The following is a 21,902-nucleotide window of genomic DNA, read 5'->3' on the forward strand; positions in this document are numbered from 1 at the left end:
TATGTTGGCTAAAGATTGGCTACTTACAAGTTCGAAGGTCGGATCGGTTGAATGGCTGTTCAGATCCGAGACAATCCAATTTTGGGACAGTTTTTGTGTCGAGGTTTTGATAGTTGACGTTCGGCTGTGTGATCATGTCGGAAGAATCAGAAAGTTGTCCTACCGCAGAGCCTGCAACTAATGACAACTCTACAGAAGACACTTCAGAGGCTGGTGCATTGTCCGAGAAGCAAGAAGGACGCCGGGATCGCGTCGATTCTGTCGCAAGTAACGCCAGTGAAAAGAAGAAAAGTACAGTGATTTCATATCCGAGCTTTTGCAGTTGCTTTTCACCACTCAGGAATCTCGTGACATTTACTTTCTCGACTAGCTTTTGGCGGTAGGGCTTCAATAGAGTAATTAGAGTTACAGAACTCGTGCAAAATGCATGATTATTTGGTTTGGTTTATAGGGTTTAACGTCCCAAAGCGACTGCATGATTAGTTGTCGAGAAGCGATGGTCTCTTTCGAGATACCGCGTGTGATGTGCCACCTAGCTGATTGCGTGTTTCCCCGTTTATCGCAAGATCTCCTGTTGAGATCTGCTGTTATCAGTAGTGAAACTATGAGAGTTAAGCCATTTTAAGTGTCTGAGTAGTTTATTCAACTGATCAGTGAGTGACAGCGTGTTATGACTGCTGTGTTTTCGCTTTGCAGTTGATGTCTTGCTGAAGGCGACTGGCGACGCGCCGATTATGGCTAAAAGAAAGTGGGCCGTTGCACCAACGTCGAAGATCATGGAAATCGCGGATTTCATCAGGAAGTACCTCAAACTGGACCATTCGGAGTCGCTGGTGCGTTTTTCGCGTCTTGATCACGCGGGCCGCGTTGTCGGGTCATTAGCTGTTCAGCTGCAAATGCTTGCCTGTCGCCATCTCAGTAGTGCACCTGTGACACCGTAGAGGGGCTGAATTTTTTGTAAAGTAAAGAATTATGAAAGCGTGTGCCAGCAGCATGCTTATGCTAATTCGTACAGCTTTTTCTTTTAGAATGGTGGAGGGACTCTTCAGGAAATGCAACCCCCACCCCCCCACTCCAGCTGCTATTATATGTCTCGCTACGTCACTTTTATTAACAGATACCGACTGTTGCGTAAATCAGAGAAAATCGAAAAAAAATTCTCTCGGCCCAACCGCACGTTTGTTCGGGCTCAAATTTCGCCCAGAGGTTGAATTTGGTGGTCAGTTTTGTTTTATACTTCATTTAGGTGGGGTACTTGCCTGATTCGGTCAGAATTATTTGGAAATCCCCATCGTCTGCAGCAACGACGAACCAAAACCGAAAGACTTCGCAGCACTGGTACCCATGGCGCCATCTCGCACCCACCGGAGAAACGAGACCTCAATTTTTCGCTGCTTCGCAGCAGAGACCACCAAGCATTTAGCACAGCTGGGTTTCTCCGGTGAGTGCAAGATGGCGCCACGGGTACCACTGCTGCGAAGCCTTTCAGTTTTGGTTCGTCGTCGCCGCAGACGATGGGAATTTTCAAATAATTCTGACCGAATCAGGCAAGTACCCCGCCTGAATGAAGTATAAAACAAAGCTGACCACCATATGCAATCTCTGGGCGAAATTTGAGCCCGAACAAACGTGCGGTTAGGCCGAGAGAATTTTTTTTCGATTTTCTTTGATTTATGCAACACGCAATAGATAATTAACAGATACACAGGCACTGAAAGAGTGCTGAAGCTTTTGCCTGTATCTCAATTCGAAATAGTACTGAGAAGCACTTGCAAACTCCAGAAGCAGGTCACAAAAGTGTTTGCGTTGTTGCATTGCAGTGTACTGTTGACCGGACCACTCTCACTCAGAAGGCTGCATTCTCTGCGGCTTTCTGGCATGCCTAGCATGACAAGTTTTGTTTCTTTTCTTACCACTCAAACTCCAGATTGCTGCATCACGGCATTTGTTTCCTTTTGTTGCTGTTAAAAAAAAAAAAGAAACCTAATATCGCCATGAATGGGTACATTTTTGGAGAAGAGTTGAAATCTGGGTTAGTTGGTACATTATACTTAAGAAAAACCAGCCAAAAAGACGGGGACAATAAAGCAATTTTCAATAAAGCACAGTTGATAGTCCAGTCGTTGTGTGTGCCTCGTCTCTCCTTTGTCCCCGTCTTTTTGGCTGGTTTTTCTTAAGTACATTTTTGGAGCACAGGAGACTACAGTCTTGCATGATGCTTGTTGGGTTCCCCCCCATAACTGGTGAAAATAGCCTTCAGCTACTTTCGCTAGTGTATACCCCGGAGGCATACACTTACTCGTCATGTTCAGCCTCATGTGAGCAGGCCTATTTTTAATGCTTCTAGTTATGTGGTAAGCTTTTAGGAAATGGGACATTGTAAGTTTAAAGAACCACACTTCACAGGGCAAAGAATTCATGTGAACAGTGATATGGGCACTCGCACTGTTGCACACTGCATCTTTCAATTCTCGACTGCATATGTAGGCTACAAGGATATATATTTTTTTGTGGTGTATTTATTCTTAAAATACATGTGACCATGTGCACACCCCTACGCAATCTCTGTTCGAAGTTGTTCCTGGTTGTAGGCTTTGTTAGGTGGCTGTTTAGTCCCTGGGAATGATTGGCTGGTGAGGAAGAGAGGCACGATAAGTATATCAGTGCTTAACATAGCATGAAGCCGGGCCAGTTTGAATGCTGGATTCATAGCAGACAGCAGTGTCATAAGAAGAGCCACATGGACAGCTCACAAAAAGACAGCATTGAGAAGTGCTGTGGCCTCTCTGCTTGACTTTGTTTCTGTCGTTTTCTCACTTCTGTTCATTACGCTAAATCACTGCTCACTCTTGCCTGTTCGCCAGTTTCAACGTTTGCTTGTGGTGCAGTTTGTTTTTTCCATAGCTACACTTTCTTGAATGCTTGAACAGTGCTTGTGGTTCGAAGCAAGCTTCAGCGTCTAGGTGTTGGAAGTAAAGCAGTGGCAGGCACAATTTCAGTCCCTTACCATTTCCTGACAGTGGGTGTTTCATTATTCATACTGTTGTTTTAAAGGCAATGTTTACATAAGGTTAAGAAATGCTCTAGGCTGCAACAGTTTTCCTCTTATTGTGTGCAGTTCCTATATATAAACCAGGCGTTTGCTCCTGCCTTGGACCAAGAGATCAGCAATCTGTATGAGGTACGTGTCTCCGCATGGCATTTGAGGAACTACACTTGGGGCTGATGTGGATCTTTTTGGAAATGTATTTTCTGTTTTTTCTTCTTTTTTTTCAGTGTTTTGGTTCCAATGGGAAGTTGACCTTGCACTACGCAAAGTCCCATGCGTGGGGATGAGGCTGAAATTTAGTTTTCAGCTACGTTTTGTACATAAGATTTGTAAAATAAATGTGTTTTATTTGAGACTGGCATTTTTTTCTAGTACCCTATTCCAATTTGTACCAGGCTGGGGCAGGCATTGACTAACGGGATCCAGTGAAAATTCGAGGAGAGAAACATGTATGGTCTGTAAGCATTTATTTCACAGCATGGGTATAATTTTGCAAGTCTCCTGTTATGCCTTCTTGCATTGGAACAAGTGTTCGTAGTTCAGGCAATCATTGCATTTATTGATTAGGCATTGTTCTAGTGCTTGGCTTCATCAGTGGAAGTCATAACGTTTGGTTTGTGGGGGTTTAACGTCCCAGAGCGACTTGGTCTATGAGGGACTCCATAGTAAAGGGTTCTAGAAATTTAGACCACCTGGGCTTCTTTAACATGCACTGACATTGCACAGTACACGAGCCTCTAGAATTTTGCCTCCGTTGACATTTGACCACCGTGGCGTATAACATCTAGCAAATAAAACAAACATTGCTCCAATTGTGGAATAGGTTTAGATCATAACTGCACTCCTAAGTGATCACTTCATTGTAGCAGCACTGATGGAAACTGTCTGCTTTAAGGCAATGACCAGAGATGGTGCCAGGATATCCGTAGTGGCACATGGCACTTAGCCGTGCACGTCGCGTCACTTATCGTATCAGTAATGAGAGGATCGCTCGCACCTGTTAGCAGCCAGTCGTTAGCAGCTGTCAGCGCATTACTTGTATGCAAGGCTGGACACTACCGCACGCATGTTTTTGTCGCATGTTGGCTGTTTAATTTATGAGGAAATGGCTAGTGAACTGACATCACAATTGCCATTTCCAGTAACCTGCCCGTAAGAGCAAGTTACTGTAACCACGTAGAGAGTGCAGTTTGGATATGGTGTGATAATTAGCTGTGATACCATACGAATTCGAGTAGTAAAAGTGCAGTACAAATCGAACAGTAATTAACATTTGCAAACTATTCAAATATTTGCGCTCCCATAGTATTTTGTTTTCTATTTGATGGTATGTGCTAATGCACTACCAATTGTTATTTGTATTCCTCCTATTGCATTTCCATTGCAACTGGGCTTGAATCAGTGGGAAGTCTCAAATCAATGCTGTATTTGTCTTCGTCCCTTCTTGTGCACCATCTGTCTCTTCGGAATGTCAAGTTTGTTATGGCACCAGTATGTAATACCAAGAGGAAGAAATGGGCTTGGGTAGGGCATGTAATGCGAAGGCAAGATGCCACAGTGTCTAGTTTTAATTTATTCTCAATGAAGAGACCATTGATGCAATATTCAGCAAGCTGTTCAGACATGCCTAAACGTCCAGCGACCACTTTGTTGGCAATTTTTACTAAAAGATGGGTCACAAGTGAGCTGCTCTAGTGTCGTGCAGAAGAAACACCTCGTTATATCAAGAAAGTTGTGCCATTTCTATAGTTGTAGGATTACGAGGCACTTTGGTGGTTTTGTGCTGCAGTTAGCACTAATGAGCAGTTACTCCCGTACTTGCACTGCAACACAAGCACAAAACATCTCTTCAGAATAAAATTATAACAAGATTTTATTCAACCAAAAATAGTGCCTTAAAGCACAGCATAACAGCAGCAAGTTTTACTTGCTGTGGAGTTTGCAGCAAAAGCTGCAGTGTTTAGTGTATACACATAAAAATTGCGTTGCTAAGGCAACCAAAGTACAACAAAAACAAATTGATTAAAAACAGCACAAATATAGAAATAGCCTGTGTACAAGTACTGCCATTTGCCTTCACAGAAGGCACGGAATGACTAGAATAGACGTGCAAGTATTGCACTAGTTAACATGCACGCAGTTCTTGCAGTATTCGTGCGAAGATTACATTATGCGGGTAGGGCCATAGGCATGGTCCTTTGGACGAATGCACTGGCTGAGTTGAGAGGCTTGGAAGACTACAGTTTTGCCGCATTCCGTAGCCACGGCAAGGAACAAGTGACCTGAGCGAGACCAGTAGGTCTTGAGAGCCACGGGAGATGCCGAGATGGTCTGCACCCTCTGAAACTTGCTGTAGCCCTTCCATTGGTAGATGGCCACTGTGTCGAGGTGTTGACTGCCGAGCACAAGGAATGTTTCACCTGCGGATAGGATGTTTGATATCGAATCAGTATTCAAAATTTTATTCGAATTCACACATAGTAGAGAGCATCATGTAGAGTGCAACTTTCTTAAATGAAAAATGCTAATTTGCAATCCCTTGTGCTGAACATGTCAACTACAACAGGCTGCAAAGTAGTGCAGTAGTGACCGTTCAGTACAGCACGGTGGGTTCCGAAAGTGGTGAACTGTTCTATACCTTTAGTGGATCAAGACAAAAAAAAATGGACATTTACAGCACCGTTGGAAGGTCAAATCAGAGGGGTCAAAAGCAATTTGAGAATGTACACTGAATTGAGTGGCAAGTTTTCTGTCCTTCATTCAGTCGATTTCAAGGTCTGCTTAGTGAGCTGTAGAATGGATGTAAGAATATTTGCACGGTAGTGAATTTTAAATTAATATGTTAAATTTCATGGAATGCTGCAATTGAAGACGCTGGCTGTGTGTGAAGCAGACTCATTTCTGGCCAAATTTACAGTCTAGACGTGTCTGCAGACTAAACACCCCTCTCCCCAACATTCAAGTTTTCACTGCTGCTGAAGTAAGACTCAAGATAATGCAGAAGAAAGAGGGTAGAGTTACCTGAAAACTTGAAACGCTCCATGCTGTTGACCCCATACAAAGGGATGTTCTGGAGGAGTTCAAAACGACCTTGTACGTATCTGTAGGTGCTGACTGGTTCTGTGTGCACATCCAACCAGCTGTGTTGGTCCTGCAGTGCCGCCTTTTCGCTTGCAAATGCACACAGCAACGAGTGTTCCACGGTCAGGAACAGGGTTGACAAAGCCAGCGACGTGGGGAAATCTGCCAAGGGCACAAACTGCACAGAACGGAGAACAATGGAAGGAAATGCTAGACACATCGGCAACGGCAAAGATAGGATGTCAATTCTGCAAAATGCTTGGGGTGGCACAGATCCTCGCATGTCAGATATTCAGTGCACATTCACTTCAAGTTTACAGTTTCACAAAGGAATGTATGCTAGGAGGTAAGTGATAGTTGACAAGAACTTCTGAACCACTGCGTGTTCCGGCTGGCAGTACCGAAACATTTGGGATCAATGCAGTTGATCCTGAGCAATGGCTCTGAGCGACCAAGATTTTACTGGCTAACTGTTTCGCTGCATAGCCCCAGTCAGTCACGTTTAATGCAATCAAGTACTGTGAAACAATCAGTCAGAGTGGATTTTCGTTCATATAGCATTGCATTGTTATTGCGGCTGGTCTCGCAGTACAAATGAGATCATGGGAAAAATGCTTACAACATCAACAGCTTCCGTCAGGGTGTAGACCGTGGACGGGGATGATTTCAGGCCTTCCTTCCAGCTTCTAGCAGATGATAGGAATACGGTGCCCCCAAACTCTGCAACGTCTATGGAAACAACACTAGTTGCATTGAGGGTTTGGTGTAACCGCCAGTGGCTCTGCCCTCGTGCGAGCTTGTAAACGTCGATGTGTCCGCCTGCAAAAAAGTTTTAACCCCCAATACAAGATTACACAACTTGAAGCTTATCTCAAAGAGACTACACCAGGTAGTAAAGAAACTGCAACACAATAAAAGACGAAGGCACATGAACAGAGACTAACACGATTGTGAACTTTGAAGAAAGTTGGTGCTCGTGCTGCTAGTCTCCATTTGTGTCAACCTTTTGCTGTGCTACAGTTTGTCGTTTGGCCATGCATCAACATGCCCAAAAATTCTACGCTCGTCCTGTCTGCATCTTTTCTGTGTCCTGTCTCCTGCGTAGTTTTATGTCTTCAGAATGCCCAAAAAGCCAAGCTACCGACCAGGTAGTAGTAGATACGGAGATACGTTTAGTAGGCAGTAGCAGATACAGAAGAAAAAACCTCTTTAGACGAATGTCTTGCGCAAGTACAGAGAGCAATAATGAGGAAAAAAACGAGCCTGCACTCACCTTTGCTTGAAGGCAGCAGGTACTTGTTGAATGAATGTGCAACGATAAGGTATGTGCTTCCGAGGAAGTCAAACATTTTGACGTCGCTCACGAAAGCAGACGCTGTCACACTCAGCTCTACTTTGACAAGCTGGTCGCTTGCAAGCTGGCTGCGTGGATCAAGGAGACCCACGACTAGCTCCTCCGTGCCCGGGTGTTCGCACCTGCAAAGGGCAGTTGGCCGAGCAAACAATTGCAGAGGTGAATGCATGAGACGGTACAGAGGAAAAAGTGGGAAGGGACTGACTGGAGAATTATTGGACAATCCCTTCCGCTTGTTCTGATCAGTAAATGTTTGTGCAAGTGTTGCCGTGACTAGCCCTCCAGCACTCCCACGAAAGAATAGCCAAATGTTCTATACATTCATGCTTTTGAGATAAAGTATGAAGGTGACAGAATATGGAATGAAGCATCAAGAAGCCTAGATTCTAGGGTGCAAAAGGAACTGACCCAACTGGCAGCTGCAGCATCACTTAAATTTAAGTGTTAGTCTAGTAGTAAACAAACCCCCTACCTCTCCCGGAGGCCTCCGTGCCGTGCCGGAGAGGGTAGGTAAGGCGGGGGCCAGTTGAAACAGTAAAGTTATTCTGAACGGAACTGACTGGAGCAGTGATGCCAGTGAAATATCCGCAACCAAGAGGAACATTCTAGCATTTTGTTTGCATCTAACAACTTCACACCAACCATCCAACTAACAAATTGGTTTGGTTGGTTTGGTTTATGGGGTTTAACGTCCCAAAGCGACTAAGGCTATGAGAGACGCCGCAGTGGAGGGCTCCGGAAATTTCGACCACCTGGGGTTCTTTAACGTGCACTGACATCGCAGAGTGCACGGGCCTCTAGAATTTCTCCTCCAAAGAAATTCTAGCCACCGCGGCTGGGATCGAACCCTCATCTTTCGGGTCAGCAGCCGAGCACCATAACCACTGAGCCACCGCGGCGGCTTGAACTCAACTAACAAACTGCATACTAAACTGATCCAGAGTGAAGTTATCTAGATTTCAGCGAATGTCAGTGTTAACATAAGCTCTCCATGCAAAGTGAAGATGTGAGCAGGTAGCTAAACTACGTAAAAGTTTAGCGAAAACCCACCTGAGTAAAATTTAGTACGAAAACTGCCCATGGCTACACTGAGCTTTAGGGACATCGAGGACAAGTCCATCCACTTTTGTTCCGAGTAAAAAATCAATTCCAGAAAGGACAAATGTCGCGTTAATGATGGAACATTTCTCTGCACTCCGTAGAAGGCAGGCAGAAGAGCTCACCCCATTCTGTTAGAAGTGCTGTTGGTCCAGACAACATAGCCTGGCTGTGTAGCAGCAGAAGGAGGAGAGGAGAAAGGGAAATAGCGACGGCGCAAGGCCAGCTGTCCCTTGGAGAGCGCCCCGTCTTGCTCGATGCGCAGCACCTCCGACGAAAACTCCTCGCAGCAGTTGTCGCCGCCGTGCAGGCAGTGGGAGGGCCACGCTGTCCACAGGACCATCATGTCTGCAGGAGATGCACTCCAGAGGGCACTGCACGATAGAAACAGCTCAGTCGATGCTTCCTTATTAAGAATTGAAATTGAATGCAATTAGTTCAGATAATTTAATTGCATTGAAAAGCTTCGCTTTCCAATGAAACAGCAAATTAAATGAGATTGCAAGCTGGGTCAGGTTATTGGAATGAACAGAATGCACAGCATTAATGGAAAGGCACAGGGATCGAGAGACAAGCGGGGGATTTTTTTTACAAGATGAGCCAAATCTAGACAGAATCTAAGGGGGGAAGCTGGTCTTAGAAAAATAATTTGTTAATGAAGTGACAATAATGGAAGCTTCAAGAAACATTTTTGCATGCCGATTTCAAATGTGTAATTTAATTTTATGTGAAACAAGTCCTTGTGCACTTATATGATATGTTATATAACTTTTTTCCGAAAGCCTTCAATAAATTTTGCTACAGGAAACTTGCTAGGACGACACATGCCATTGGCTTGTCTTGACAGCAAACTATGCAATAAGGGCAAAATTATCGTGCCTATCATAGAAGTAGAGTTGCACGGTTTTGAATTTGCCACTTCACAAACTGGAAGAAACTGATTTCAAAATCCTACAACTCACCTTCTATAACAGGCAGGATGATAATTTTTCCCTTATTGCATAGCTTGATGTTAAGAGAAACCAATGGCATGCAATCTAACAAGTTCCCTGCAGCAGAATTTCTTTCACTCTCTCTGCAAAAGTTACTTAACATATTGCATAAGTGCACAAGGACTTGTTGTACATAAAATTAAATGACATATTTGTACTCAGCACGCAAAAATGCATGTTCCCTGAAAATTTGATAGCTGTGACTTCAATAATAAAAATTTATTTCTAAGACCCTCTTCCCCCCTTAAGTGAATTTGCAGTTGTGAGTTTGCCCATAGATCTTTAGAATTATTAGAACTTTAGAACTATTAGAATTAAACTGGCCATAGAACTACGATTTCAAGAAATCACGCAACAGCTTCCAATCCACTGCTGCAGATAGAAATTTGCGGCAAAACTTCTGTTGTAGAAGAAGCTGCGCCCTTCTCCATTTCTGTATAGGTGAATTTAGCTCATTTCATACACAAAAAAAAAAAATCATTTACAGTCTCCGGTGCATTCTCTAGCCAGGGACAGATTTAAGGGCAAAACTGTTTCTGGCCCCCACTTAAATTTAAATTTGCTCTGTGTTCAATGGTTACTTTCTACAACTATGCCTTCGCAATGTTCACAGCATGAATACTAACGTCCTTGACCAGCAAAAGGAAGTGTGGAACCATTTAGTCTGCAAACTTGTTTGAGGCAGAACTTACTTGAGAGGGCGCACCACCGGGCTGCTCAGGATTCTTCGTGATGGAATGTTGAGAGTTTGGAACGCCCTGAAGTAGGCAAAACCCGTGGCTTGACCTGCGGTTGGCACATTAAGACATGCTCACCAAAAGTACAGACATGTATTTTGATTTCTTTTGCTGCAAATGCGGTTTCAGTTAATTTTGCTTCAAACAGTAATTGGCAACAAGATTTCATCTTGGAGAAATGAGAAAAGCATTGAAATGTAGTTTAAGCTACTGCTGTATGCAAGGCCTCTCCTAGCTCATCTTGCAACACAACAGGCAGACTCACTGCAATTAACGCTAGACATCACGTTGCCCCGCAAGGCACACAATGCTCAAAAGTAGAGCACAAAAATACGGTCTCCCTTTCCAACAGCTCGTAGCCCTGCAGCTGGCTTTGAGGAATTGAGCATTTGCACTAGTCCATCCCACCAGCATAGCTCCTCAGGATAGGAAGGGGAGCCTGGTTGGCCAAAGGAAATAGTCCATAGCCTTTGTAAGCAGGCAAATGTTCCCACACGTGCAAGGCAAGAAATACTGCGACTTGTGCTGTACAATGGTGAGAACTCTTCCCAGTCATTAATGAAGTACAGTACAGGTTGTGGAGCTCTACAGCCCCTTTTTATCCACTTAACTGCAAGCGCTGTCTTCCAGTCATTTAGGTGCACACAGGTGCAGCATAACTGCACATGACCGAACTGTTGCCGCGAGATATGCCACATGATCGCTGCAGCAGCGACTTTGGAAGGACGGTGAAAGTAATGCATGGGAGACACCAGTGGGAGCGCTGCTGGGGCACGGTCACGCTATCAGCAGCTAGCATGAGCCACCAATATTTACATGAAAGAGCAGCACACTACCAGGATAAAGATAGAATATGGCAGAGGCATCTCTTGGTGGGAGTGGCTGCCATGCGAGTAGCCTTACTCTGCTGCTTCAAGCCCTTGTCTGTGCCACTTCAACCCGTTTAAGTCAGTTTTTTTGTTCTGCCACGCTCTGATTGTTAGAGTCAGTTATGTTGTAGCCATAGCATTGCGCTCACAAGAGCAAAGGTGCATGCTCTGCTCTGCCACTACATTACATGTCGCGGCCCTCTGAAAGCATCAATTCGATCCAGAAGAATAAACTGGCATCTGACTCCAATTGTGGCTGTGTTGCGCATCTGGTAGGACCATGGCTGCAGATCGTACTCCCTTGAAGGAGATGCTCTCGATATTCTAAAACATCTGATGAGCAAGTGGTGTTTGCAGGGCCTTTGATGTTCTCGATAAGGAACCACTGAACGTCACAATCTAAGGAATATAAAAAATGCAACAGGAATTATTTATGCGCAAGACGGGAAGGAATTTCGCAGATAACAAACCTTTGTAAGCAGCGTACTGCCTCTGCAGAGTTGTTTCGTGGTGTTTGAGGCCATCGACCACACGCTGAGCACCTTGCCGCCAGCCGTTCTTGCCACTGTCAAAGTTCTGCTTCAGATGTTGGACGTCAATGCCATTTGCAGTGCCCACAACCGTCATCGGCCCTACCACTTCAATAGGAGCAGAGAAAATCTGCAAAGAATAAGGAAACAGTGAGAGGCTGCTCAAGGCAAAATACCGCACAGAGCTTTGTTCAGTGTGTTAAAATGCATTAGATGAATTTGAAACAACCAAAGGTACGGAGCACATCAGGAAATGAAGGAGACTAGTGACTGGAATTGTTATAACACTAAGCAGAACTGCGTGGAAATGAATGAGGATCGACCATTTAGGAAGTAACTGAAGTTACGAGAGAGGCTACGAGAGTAGAGTACCTCAAAACACAATGGAGATGCTTAAGTCACCGTAAGAGTGGAATAGGCCAGCATTCGATTCCACATTTGACACACCTTCTGTTGGTGTGAGTCAGTTTTTGCAATTTTCGGCCCAGCAGTGACCATGTTCAGACTGCTGGCTACAGTAGCAGGTATCCGTTATGGTGAGAGGGCAGTAACATTTCCATATACAATGCCCCGCTCCCCATTTTGAATTCCTTATATAGGTAGCAGCCATCACTGGGTCACATGACCTCTCGACCAATCAGCGAATTTTTTTCTGATATGGGCGGGGCTTTGGTGCGGCGACAACCAATGCTATTGCATTAAAGGGGAACAAAAAAAAAATCCCACCGTTGAATGTGGTATTTCCTCAGGCCTGTTGATGAGGACAATGTCCTTGGAGAGTTCAAGCAGGTTGAATCCGTTCACAGTCACAGCATTGAGATTTTCACGAATTTCCACATCCTGAACAAATGTCTTGGCGCCAGACAGCTTGTGCTCGCCGGACTGAGTGACCAGATGTTCCCTCAAGATGCCGTTGATGCGTTCAGCACCCAGATCTCCTAAAATAGCAAAACAAACACTCAGTTGTGACAAATGTATTCAACTCCCCCCCCCCCCCCCCCCTTAGAGTGGGAGGGGTTGCATTAATTTGGACAATGGAGACAACTGCGGTAGGTGTTAAAAAAATGGGGGGGGGGGGGGGGGGAATGCAAGAAGACGAGAGGTAGCTGGAGGAAAAGATGTTTTGGAGACTGCTCTGCAAAATGTGTCGAATGGACACATTTTAAACCACCGAAAGCAATTGTGCAGTTGTGATTGTAATGCTAGTTCCTACAAAAAGCACGCTGGGACTGCACCATATCCAGCTGACCTAACTAAAAGCTGGTGGAGTTGTTAAAACCATGACGCACTGAAAGTGATGGAGTTCTAGGGTAGCACCAATGGCGACAGCTCAACACAAAAGCTTTTGAGAACACTTTCTGAGCCAATACAGTATGTGCATTTGCGTGGTATTCTTTACTGGACCCACCATGAACTGGCACGTCCCTCTGAAAGACCAGCCTGGACCTAATCCTCTGGTTGGAGCTCAGCGTCACCCTCTCTGCAAGCAGCTGCTCCAGGTAGAGGTCGTTGACCCGGTTCAAGTTCAGACTGCCTTGAATTGCAGCTGGGCCAGCGAGGATGACCTTGCCCGGAATTTGCTGGTGCTTGTGCCTCAAGAGGACCAAGTCTTCGGGTATGCGCAGACCATTCAGCTTGCCTAGACGAACGAGAGAAAGAAGAGCGCATGAAATGACAGGACACTAACTGAATGCGAAAGAAGACTGTGCACTAAGGTATTTCTTTCTTTCACTCAAGCACTGGTTGCTTCCCTTTTGCCATTGTGTTCTCATGTTGCTAAATACTAACCTTACGTTGTACTAGTGAGTTATATTGAAAAACTGCACACAGCAATCGTTCAGTGTAGTGCATTTCATCACTGCATGGTGTGGAATGAATGGCGCAGGAATTTTTTTTTCGCTTTGCAATGTATCAACGCCCCGTACTATAATACCTAGTGGTGCTGTAGGATATTGCAAGAAAAAACAAATTAAAACAGAGTTCATACATGAATGATGAATGCTTTCAAATAGGCAATGGTATTAAATCAACAAGAAAGGCATGTCATTCATATGGTAAAAACTTCTCTCAGAATCATGAAAGTGGACCTGAACCATGCGTGATTGATCAGAACTGTGGTACCAACTCAAATTCTGCAAAAGATATTGTTGCCCTCAGGAGAAGAGCCAAAACTTGCCTTTCACAACGACGTTGTCAGCAGTCAAGGTGCCAGCCACGACCTTTTTGCCACGGATGACGTGACGGCCATGGGCTGTTACAATGCTGGCAAGGTCCGCCACACTGATGCCACCTACAGGTCCACGCGAATCCACGTTGCCATGAACGTGGAGAGCATTGGACACAACCAATCCATGCTGGTTTGTGAAAGTCTTCGTGCCTCGAATCACCTGAAACATTGCAATGTGTCAGGGTTCCAACACTTGCAGCATTTTTGCTTCTTGAATTACAGAGCACCATTAGAGCTGTTCAAGGTAAAAACTGCGCACAGTTCCAAAAAAAAAAAATGCAACTGAAAAAGTGGTTTACCTGTTCAGCTGACTTTGTAACTGCATCACGCAGCAAGTCAGTCAAGTTGACACCGTTGATGGGTCCAGACAGGATAAGAGAGTCAACAGCCACTTTGCCGAGAAAAGTCACCGGACCGTCAAATGTTTGTGGAGTATTCTTCATGACAAGGTTCCCAATGAGGGCATCAAACGGTACTCCATTCACATCGCCGAGCACATGCACGTTTCCTTTGACGATCATTTTTGAGAACTGCTTTCGATTGTACACGGTCTGTTTCACTCCATTGTTGTACAAGGCTTCTTTGTGGAGCTGCAACAAGACGTACAACAAAAAAACTCTAGAGCCTTCGAAGAAAGCTGGACAGTTTTAGCATTCCAAAGCAACGCACACCTTTAATGTAAAAGTGATCAAATCAAATTGCAGCAGAGTAAAAATAGAAGCTGCAAAGCTACGGTTTGTCGGTCAAAAATCTCAACCAATCATTTTGAAACAATTCCAGACCCGAATCACTGGATTGGAATGACATCCTAGTTGAAATCAAGAGAAAGAAATGAGCTTTGGCAGGGCATGTAATGCGAAGCCAAGACAACTGCTGGTCCTTGAGGGTAATGGAGTGGATTCCAAGAGAAGGCAAGCGTAGCAGGGGGCGGCAGAAAGTTAGGCGGGCAGTTTGCGGGGATACAGTGGCCGCAACTGGCAAAGGACAGGGTTAACTGGAGAGACATGGGAGAGGCCTTTGCCCTGCAGTGGGCGTAGTCAGGCTGATGATGATGGTTGAAGCCAAAAGTAGCTGAAATGGTAGCTGTAAACTGCTGGGTTCATTCAGAGTCCCAAATGGTACGTGCCATTGGGCAGGTGTGCGATTACAGGAGGCGCAGTCATAGGGGAGAGCACTCTGCAACCAGCGACAATAAACAGCCTCCAGAGCAGCAGGAATGATCAGGGGAGGCGAAATCCCCAGATGCACAGAGGAGCAAATATGTTACAAGTGACTGTCAATAGGGATTGCCTTTGAAGAATTGATGTCTGGGAATTGCCAAAGAAGAGATTGAGGATTTCGGCGCTGATCAGATGGTATCAGTGCCCCCCACCCTTAACTGTTGAACTGAATGAAATTAGTAATAGTAGGCTTTAGCCAACAGTATACAGGGGTAGATTCTGCAGAAGGATTGCCATGTTACCTTGGTGATGTTGCAACCATTCAAAAGACCATGAATCGTTATGTCTCCATCTGAAAGCAGATTCTTGAAAACAACCGTGCCACCCAGGATTTCGTCGTCGCGAAGCTTCACTACATTGTTGAGGTCGAGTCCATCAAGCTTTGCTGGCCCATACAAGTGCAGGCGTCCTGCAAGCAGAGGCAGGTTGGAGGTGTGGAGATTGACGAAGTATCGAGAGAAGTATTGTCACATGGAGAAACTGGAGATTTTAGAACCGAAGTGAAAGATTCAGAGAGTTACAGCAAGTGTTTCACGAGCACTTTAGCGAATGTGGATCTGCAATGAAAGACATGACAGTGTTAATGGGTTAATGCCCATATATGTGGAGTTGGTCCTCATACTACTCCTGGTGCCGTGGTGCAGCGGTTAAGCTATGCTCTTCCGAGCGACCTCTCGCAACCAACCATCAATTTAAGTGCCACCTGCTAGATTGGGCAGGTTGTGATGACATCATAGGGCCACATGACCTAGGTGGCCACTTAGGAAGAGGCTGTGGGTTTTAGTGCTGGCGCACTGCAAAGACAAAGTAAATGCTCAGCATTTTCCCCTGATTAAGTAGTAAGGAAGCATGATGACTTTATTATTGTGCAGGTGTAATGTTGCACTCATATAGCAGCCAAAAAGGAAAATTTTGCAAATCACGAGCACTGCAGAAGGAGTCTTTATGCAGAGTGAAAAAGCTTGCCAACTTTCCAGAAAAGGGTTGTAGCTCCGAAACAGACAGCACACAGATAACTAGACTGGACAGGCGCAACATCGAACTGTGGGTCCACAGTTGGATATTGCACCTGTCCCGTCTAGCTATCTGTGTGTTGTCTGTTTCGGCGCTACAACCCTTTTCTGGAAACATGCACCAACTAGCCCCCCCAACGAGTATTACTCTGTTGTCAACTTTGTAGAACTTAAAACCTCCGACTTTTTCTTGAAGTGAAGTGGTGTAGTACTCACGAGCCTCGACACCACCTAGGAAGGTCATAGGTGCAGAAATTAGATTTTCCCGAGTCTTGGACATGGCCCGTCCATAAAGGTCCTTCATATTTACTCCGTTTACAAGGTCATCGGTTGTCACATGTCCGTGAACAAAAGCTTTCCTAGAAAAGGAAAAAGATGTTGAAAGACCGGGAAATGAAATGCGGCAGAAAGGTTCACGGAAGCCATGTTGCCCACTGAGCAGCATGTCTGTTTCCAGGAAGGTAAATGGCAATTTGAGGAATTGTGGGCCACTCGTGCAAAATGAACAGATGACAGCTTCAGCACAGGAAAGCCAGAGCACAAATGGAAGAAGTAATGGCAGACCAATACAGGCAGATTAACATGGCAAAGGGAAGAGTCAACATACTGCAGGTACTTTCATAATTAATGGATCTGTTAGTTTGTGAAAATAGAGTAATGTGCTAGCAGGTATGTCTATGTAATGAACACAGCTGTGAAACTTACAAATACTTCAGGAACAAAAGTGCATGCATTAAACGAATTATATGGAAACTTTGCAATTTCAAGAACTGCTCGAATAAAAAAAAAAAAGAACTGCAAACAGATAAGCAGCAAGAAAGGATAGGAAGTGAGCTAGGAGGCACTGGCCACAGTGGACCTACGTATCTATGAGAATAAATGATGTGCATGAGCAAAATGGTTTTTTAGTCTTTTCTGGTTTTGGCTTCTTGGGTTGTTCACTGTCTTGCGCCTTTATATACTTTTCCGAGAATAAAATAAGCAGTTGTTAGTCAGCGCTCGCGTCTTCCCCCGTCTCTTTTGTTCCGTTATCTACGCTGCTTAAGCATGAACCCATAACTACCCCAGTTTTCCTTCCTCGTGTGCATCCAGAATGAACACCTGCTTGAGCAGGAAATTCCAGCACATTAAAAACAACGGCAAAGAAAGCTTACCCCAGGACTGTCTTTTTGCCAGTTATAACCTGCTGAACATTGCGGCGGATTACTCTGCGAATGTGTTCCCTAATGCCGATGCTGTTCACTTGCTCCGCAAGCAGAGACTCCAGGTGTAAACGGCTCTGGAACACCTTCACACCATCCACTTGCTGGGGAACGTTGAGCAGTACGACACTGTTTACCATCTCCTCAATGTTGACTCCATCAACGAGTCCATAGCTTTGCAAGTGATGGGCTGGAAATTTAAAACCAAGCAGTGGACCACCAGGAAATTAGTGTCAATACAAACAGCAATGACAGCCTTACCTTCCAGGCCGTTGTTGAAATGTTTGTTGGTGATGAGCCGATGCTGAGAAGAATTCTGCAAGACCAATTCATCCACGAACTCTCTGAATGGAATGCCATTAAGTTGCAATGGGTTGACGAAGTCCACAACGATGTCTTTGGCTGAAATTGGTTGCATGAAGGACGGCGCCCCAGCCACAACTTGTTCACCATTCACAAGGAGGAACTGCTTGGCAAGACCCTTCCCATTGACAGTTTCGCAGTGAAGGTCCTTTTCCACAACTACTGATGGGAAGGATATGTCACCGTGAATGACAGTATTCTGATGAGCCCTCGACACCTGAACAGAGAGAAAAAAAAAAAAAAAGACAGCATTCGTTCAACATAACCAAACATGCATTTTAGTGAAATGAAAGTAATTCAACTAGGTGCACAGAGCACTTGCATTCCATTCGCACGAAATCCTTCGTTCATAGTGTTTGGATCTTAATAGAACCACTTGCAATGGCTATCCAGATATAAGAGGAGAAAAATTGAAAATTACCAGCTTGGCAGCTTCTGACAGATCTATTCCATTTACTTTGACGCCAGGGGCTATGTCAATAGGCTCCTTTGCTTGAATGGAATCTCTAAACACAACTGGCCCTTCAAGTACTTCATCTCCGAAAGTTCTCATCAGGTCTTCGTCGAGGTTGATGCCGTTGATTGTTTCGGTGTCAAGATCTTTCTCCATGTGAACGTTCTTGAAGGTCACGGGTACCTTGATATACTGCAAAAAGAGCACAAAATTATTCGGAAGAAATGTATACACAGGTAGCACTAATGAGAGAAGCTTCAGCAAAACACTTCCATCGAGCTTGCAGGCAAATGAATACAGTTTTGCAAACTGTTAAGAACCCCCGTATAAGGAAGACTAAGAAATGACAAAGCTGACCTTTATTCCCAAAGCCGACTAAAAGATGTTTAGCATTAAAATGCACATGGTAAGGAAAATGCGGGCATGGAATACAGGTGGAATTATGACCTACAAGATCACTTAGTCATCTGAAATGGCATCTGCTCGGCTTATGTGAAAAAAGAATTTCAAAAACTTTTTGCACTTATCTAGGAGACTAATAAAGCGGTGCTTACCTGGTCTGCTGACTTGAGCCATATCAAGTTCTGCAGGTCTCTCAGCATGTGGTCGTTGATGCCCTTGTGAGCAACCACATTTCCAATGACAACCATCGACTCGATGTTCACCGCAGAGTTGTACACCGTTTCCACACCAGTCATTCTTCCCAGCTCCGAAGGGTCGACACCGTCTATTGTGCTGCCCGGTGTCATGGCGATGTCCTTTGAGACGACAAGGTCAGAGTCGAAGACCTTCTGTCCGAAGAGGACTTGGGGCCCCTTGCCTCTGAGGATGGCATCTCGAGCAATGTTCAGGCCATTGACAGTGGCAGCATTGAGGTTGCGCTTGAAGTGGAGCCTGTCCTTGACGACCCACGTGCCCAGGATGACCTGCGGTGTGTGTAGTGTGACTAGGTCGTGGCTGGGGCGGATGCCATTGAGGGTGCCCGAGACTTCCATGTTACCACGAACCGTAACTGGTGCCTCGTACGTTTTGGGCCCTGAAAGGTAAAGGAAAAATTTCTGGCAATTAGCTTTTACTGCTGTAAGCATGCAAGTGTGACTATGCAAATATGACTAATACGATGACATGTACACAATGCGCCAAGCACATCACTTGGGGGATGAAGGAATGTCATTTGAACTATTGCAGAGCCTGGAATTTTAGAACAGCATGAATAATGAACAGCAACAGTGGCCGAAACAGCTTAAATATGCAACTCTGAACACTGGCAGCAAGAGGTGGACCAGCAGTGCAGATGTGAAAATTGTTTACCCCGTCTTTTATAAAATTCGCACTTCGTATTGACGGCATTTCAACGAAGAGCAGTCAAAAGCCCAATAATGTAAATGCCGACATGGAAGGATAGCAAAGTGAAAAGTGTAGAGCGATTTCTATAGAGTTAGCCACACCAGAACGTTTACAGATGTGTCGGCAAGGCATGAAAATGGAATCATCTTAAGCAGCGCGAAACACGACGTAGTGGAGGACTCGTGGAAGACTCGCTCTCGTGTCGTCTCTTGTTTCTTCCACTACGTCCTATGTTTCGCGCCGCTTTAAAATGATTCCATTCCAACTTGCCCAGTTTTCTGTTCTTGTTACGAAAATGGAACGTTGAAGGAATGGAAGCAATGTTAAAGAGGGTGGAGGCCAGATTTTTCTTGGAGTGTTTCTGCTTTAGAAATATATGTGCAAGACATTAGTAAACATGGATCACGATGTGGAATTTGCGTACGCTAATATTGTATATATGAACTTCTCCCAAGCAGTTTATGTCAGTAGCCAAACAATGATTGCAATGTCACAAGCGAGTGCAAGATCACGCGAGATAAAATCTGCAATATAACAGGTCTTCATCCAGTTGCTGTCATTCTGGCTTCTGGAACAGTTTAGCAAAAATTAAAACTACAAAGCAGCGATTATATTCTGGCTTTTGCATGCCTAATGTGATCTCACACTCACTTGTCATGTCATAACCATTGTCTGGTAACCCGAAACCGAAGCTGAAACTAGAGAGTAAAAAAATTCAATTACAAATAGATTGAGCCTTGGCAAATTCCACGTGGTGATCATGTTTATTAATGTCATAAGCACCATTCCACTAGCAAAAGCTTAAGGGGGGATGTGGGGATCAGATCACAAAAATCACAAAAGTTGATTTTTGAAAAGTACACTTTTTGGCAGGTCGAACACAGTTTCTTTGTTGTACTGAAATATTTCGCCCAAAAATAAACTTTAAGCGCTCCAAATAAATATATTTGTCGGCATTTACACATAGACAATGCATGCTAGCTTGGAACTTTCAGGCTTGTTTTCTCGAAAGTTTGTTTTGAGCTTAATACCTTGTTCGTGGAAAGTGTAGCACAGCAATGGGCTCATGGATTTTTACCCCATTTGTTTTATTGTGATCACTGAAATGTGGTCTGCGTCAAGACAGTCTCAAATTTACCATTTAGACTCGCATCTTTTTATTACATGATAATTAGAGCATGATACATTCTAAACATACAAGAAGGTGCATATTGTGTCCTTCATAAAAAAGAGCAGAGAAATTTCAAGAAAAAATTAAGACAGTCTTGATTTATACCACACTTCTTAGTAAATATTAAACGCATTTACAGACCTGTAGCTTGTTTTTTTTTTGTCATGCTAGGCTTTCCACATGCAAGCAACATGGGGACAACATGTAAACAATGATAAAAGGGAAACTACTAAAGCTGTCAGTGTGAAACTTTATATCTGTTTGTTTGATGCTGTTTTAAGCCAGTCTGCCGAATTTCATCACTCTAAGTCGAAAAACAAAAGTTGGCTTCGATCCCCTCATCCCCCCTTGAAGAGTCTCCACCCCTTTAAGAATGTGAAGATCAGTCTGAAGGTCACTATCAAGAGTGGAAGCAGCAGCAGTATGCAGTCCAAGTACTGGAGATACTGGTAGTATGGCAAGTACTGAATACAACACATGAAGAGATTTGAACAGGGCAGCAGTATAGACTAGCATGAATAGGGTCTGCCTACCATGAATGGTCTGGTGGCCGTGCTTGTCAACAGCCTCGCTGTACAGCTTTGAGATGCTATAGAGACCATTGATTGGGTTCTTCAAGTTCAGCGCTGACCCAACGGTCAAGGGGGCCTCGAACGTCCACTCTCCGGTGACCGTTGCGACTCCTTGCAGTGGAACCAGGTGGCGAACAAATGCAGACAGGTCGTTCTGTGGGAGGAATGGCAGGGCTGCTATATTTTCATGACAGTTAATTTGCTGCATCTAATTGTTTACTGCATTAGCTGGTTTACCCAGTCCCGGAAAGGGGTGTTCCAGGTAATGAAAAAAAAAAACTGGAGCTGCGGGAAATCAAGTTAACAAAGTTCGCCGATGCCTGCGCTATACTTTTGCTTGCTCATGCAAATTTCATCTTTTTGCCCAGGAAACATGTGTGCTCAGTTTTAATTTAATGTGGCATACTTAGGAAAGAAAAATGTTAAGTGCCATCACGTGATTGTTGAAAGCTTCCAAGAAACAGTACGCTTCTCTGAAAGGTGATGGCAATGCAATCTACTATTCAAGACTGAAGGCTGCAAGGAGCGTCTCAATGACAGAGGTCCAAGACCGAGTTATTTGGTAGCATGGAAATTGGCACACAGACTGGTCACTGATTGTTGGCAAACTGCCAGATGAGGAG

The 21,902-nt window shown here is 44.5% G+C and overlaps 2 protein-coding genes across 3 annotated transcripts in view; one reads left to right on the top strand and one right to left on the bottom strand.

Moving 5' to 3' along the window:
- The first annotated feature begins 89 nt into the window (after positions 1-89).
- Atg12 (Autophagy-related 12) overlaps positions 90-21,902 on the top strand; it is a 24,890-nt gene continuing 3,077 nt past the window's right edge. The window contains exons 1-4 of one of the 2 annotated variants that reach the window (XR_016292683.1): positions 90-291; positions 697-833; positions 3,119-3,181; positions 13,257-13,425. Coding sequence is in view for 1 of the 2 variants with exons in the window: in XM_089587575.1 (XP_089443701.1) it covers positions 135-291; positions 697-833; positions 3,119-3,181; positions 3,277-3,336 (417 nt within the window). In the remaining variant the exon portion in view is untranslated. Of the gene's footprint in view, positions 292-696; positions 834-3,118; positions 3,182-3,276; positions 3,403-13,256; positions 13,426-21,902 lie in introns of those variants that run through there. The other variant, XM_089587575.1, reaches the window with a different exon arrangement.
- LOC149347875 (uncharacterized) overlaps positions 4,922-21,902 on the bottom strand; it is a 24,216-nt gene continuing 7,235 nt past the window's right edge. The window contains exons 11-28 of the mRNA XM_089587576.1: positions 21,241-21,433; positions 18,744-19,225; positions 18,157-18,381; positions 17,634-17,952; positions 17,325-17,562; positions 16,387-16,529; positions 15,400-15,566; positions 14,237-14,527; positions 13,887-14,097; positions 13,119-13,349; positions 12,437-12,648; positions 11,651-11,840; positions 10,267-10,360; positions 8,708-8,956; positions 7,404-7,606; positions 6,750-6,949; positions 6,071-6,308; positions 4,922-5,469 (exon numbers count right to left, since the gene is read on the bottom strand). Coding sequence (XP_089443702.1) covers positions 5,213-5,469; positions 6,071-6,308; positions 6,750-6,949; positions 7,404-7,606; positions 8,708-8,956; positions 10,267-10,360; positions 11,651-11,840; positions 12,437-12,648; positions 13,119-13,349; positions 13,887-14,097; positions 14,237-14,527; positions 15,400-15,566; positions 16,387-16,529; positions 17,325-17,562; positions 17,634-17,952; positions 18,157-18,381; positions 18,744-19,225; positions 21,241-21,433 — 4,143 coding nt within the window. The 3' untranslated portion in view covers positions 4,922-5,212. The remainder of the gene's footprint in view (positions 5,470-6,070; positions 6,309-6,749; positions 6,950-7,403; positions 7,607-8,707; positions 8,957-10,266; positions 10,361-11,650; positions 11,841-12,436; positions 12,649-13,118; positions 13,350-13,886; positions 14,098-14,236; positions 14,528-15,399; positions 15,567-16,386; positions 16,530-17,324; positions 17,563-17,633; positions 17,953-18,156; positions 18,382-18,743; positions 19,226-21,240; positions 21,434-21,902) is intronic.

Source organism: Amblyomma mixtum, chromosome 4, assembly GCF_055824585.1.
Source record: "Amblyomma mixtum isolate Tamu chromosome 4, ASM5582458v1, whole genome shotgun sequence".
NCBI classification, from domain to species: domain Eukaryota; kingdom Metazoa; phylum Arthropoda; class Arachnida; order Ixodida; family Ixodidae; genus Amblyomma; species Amblyomma mixtum.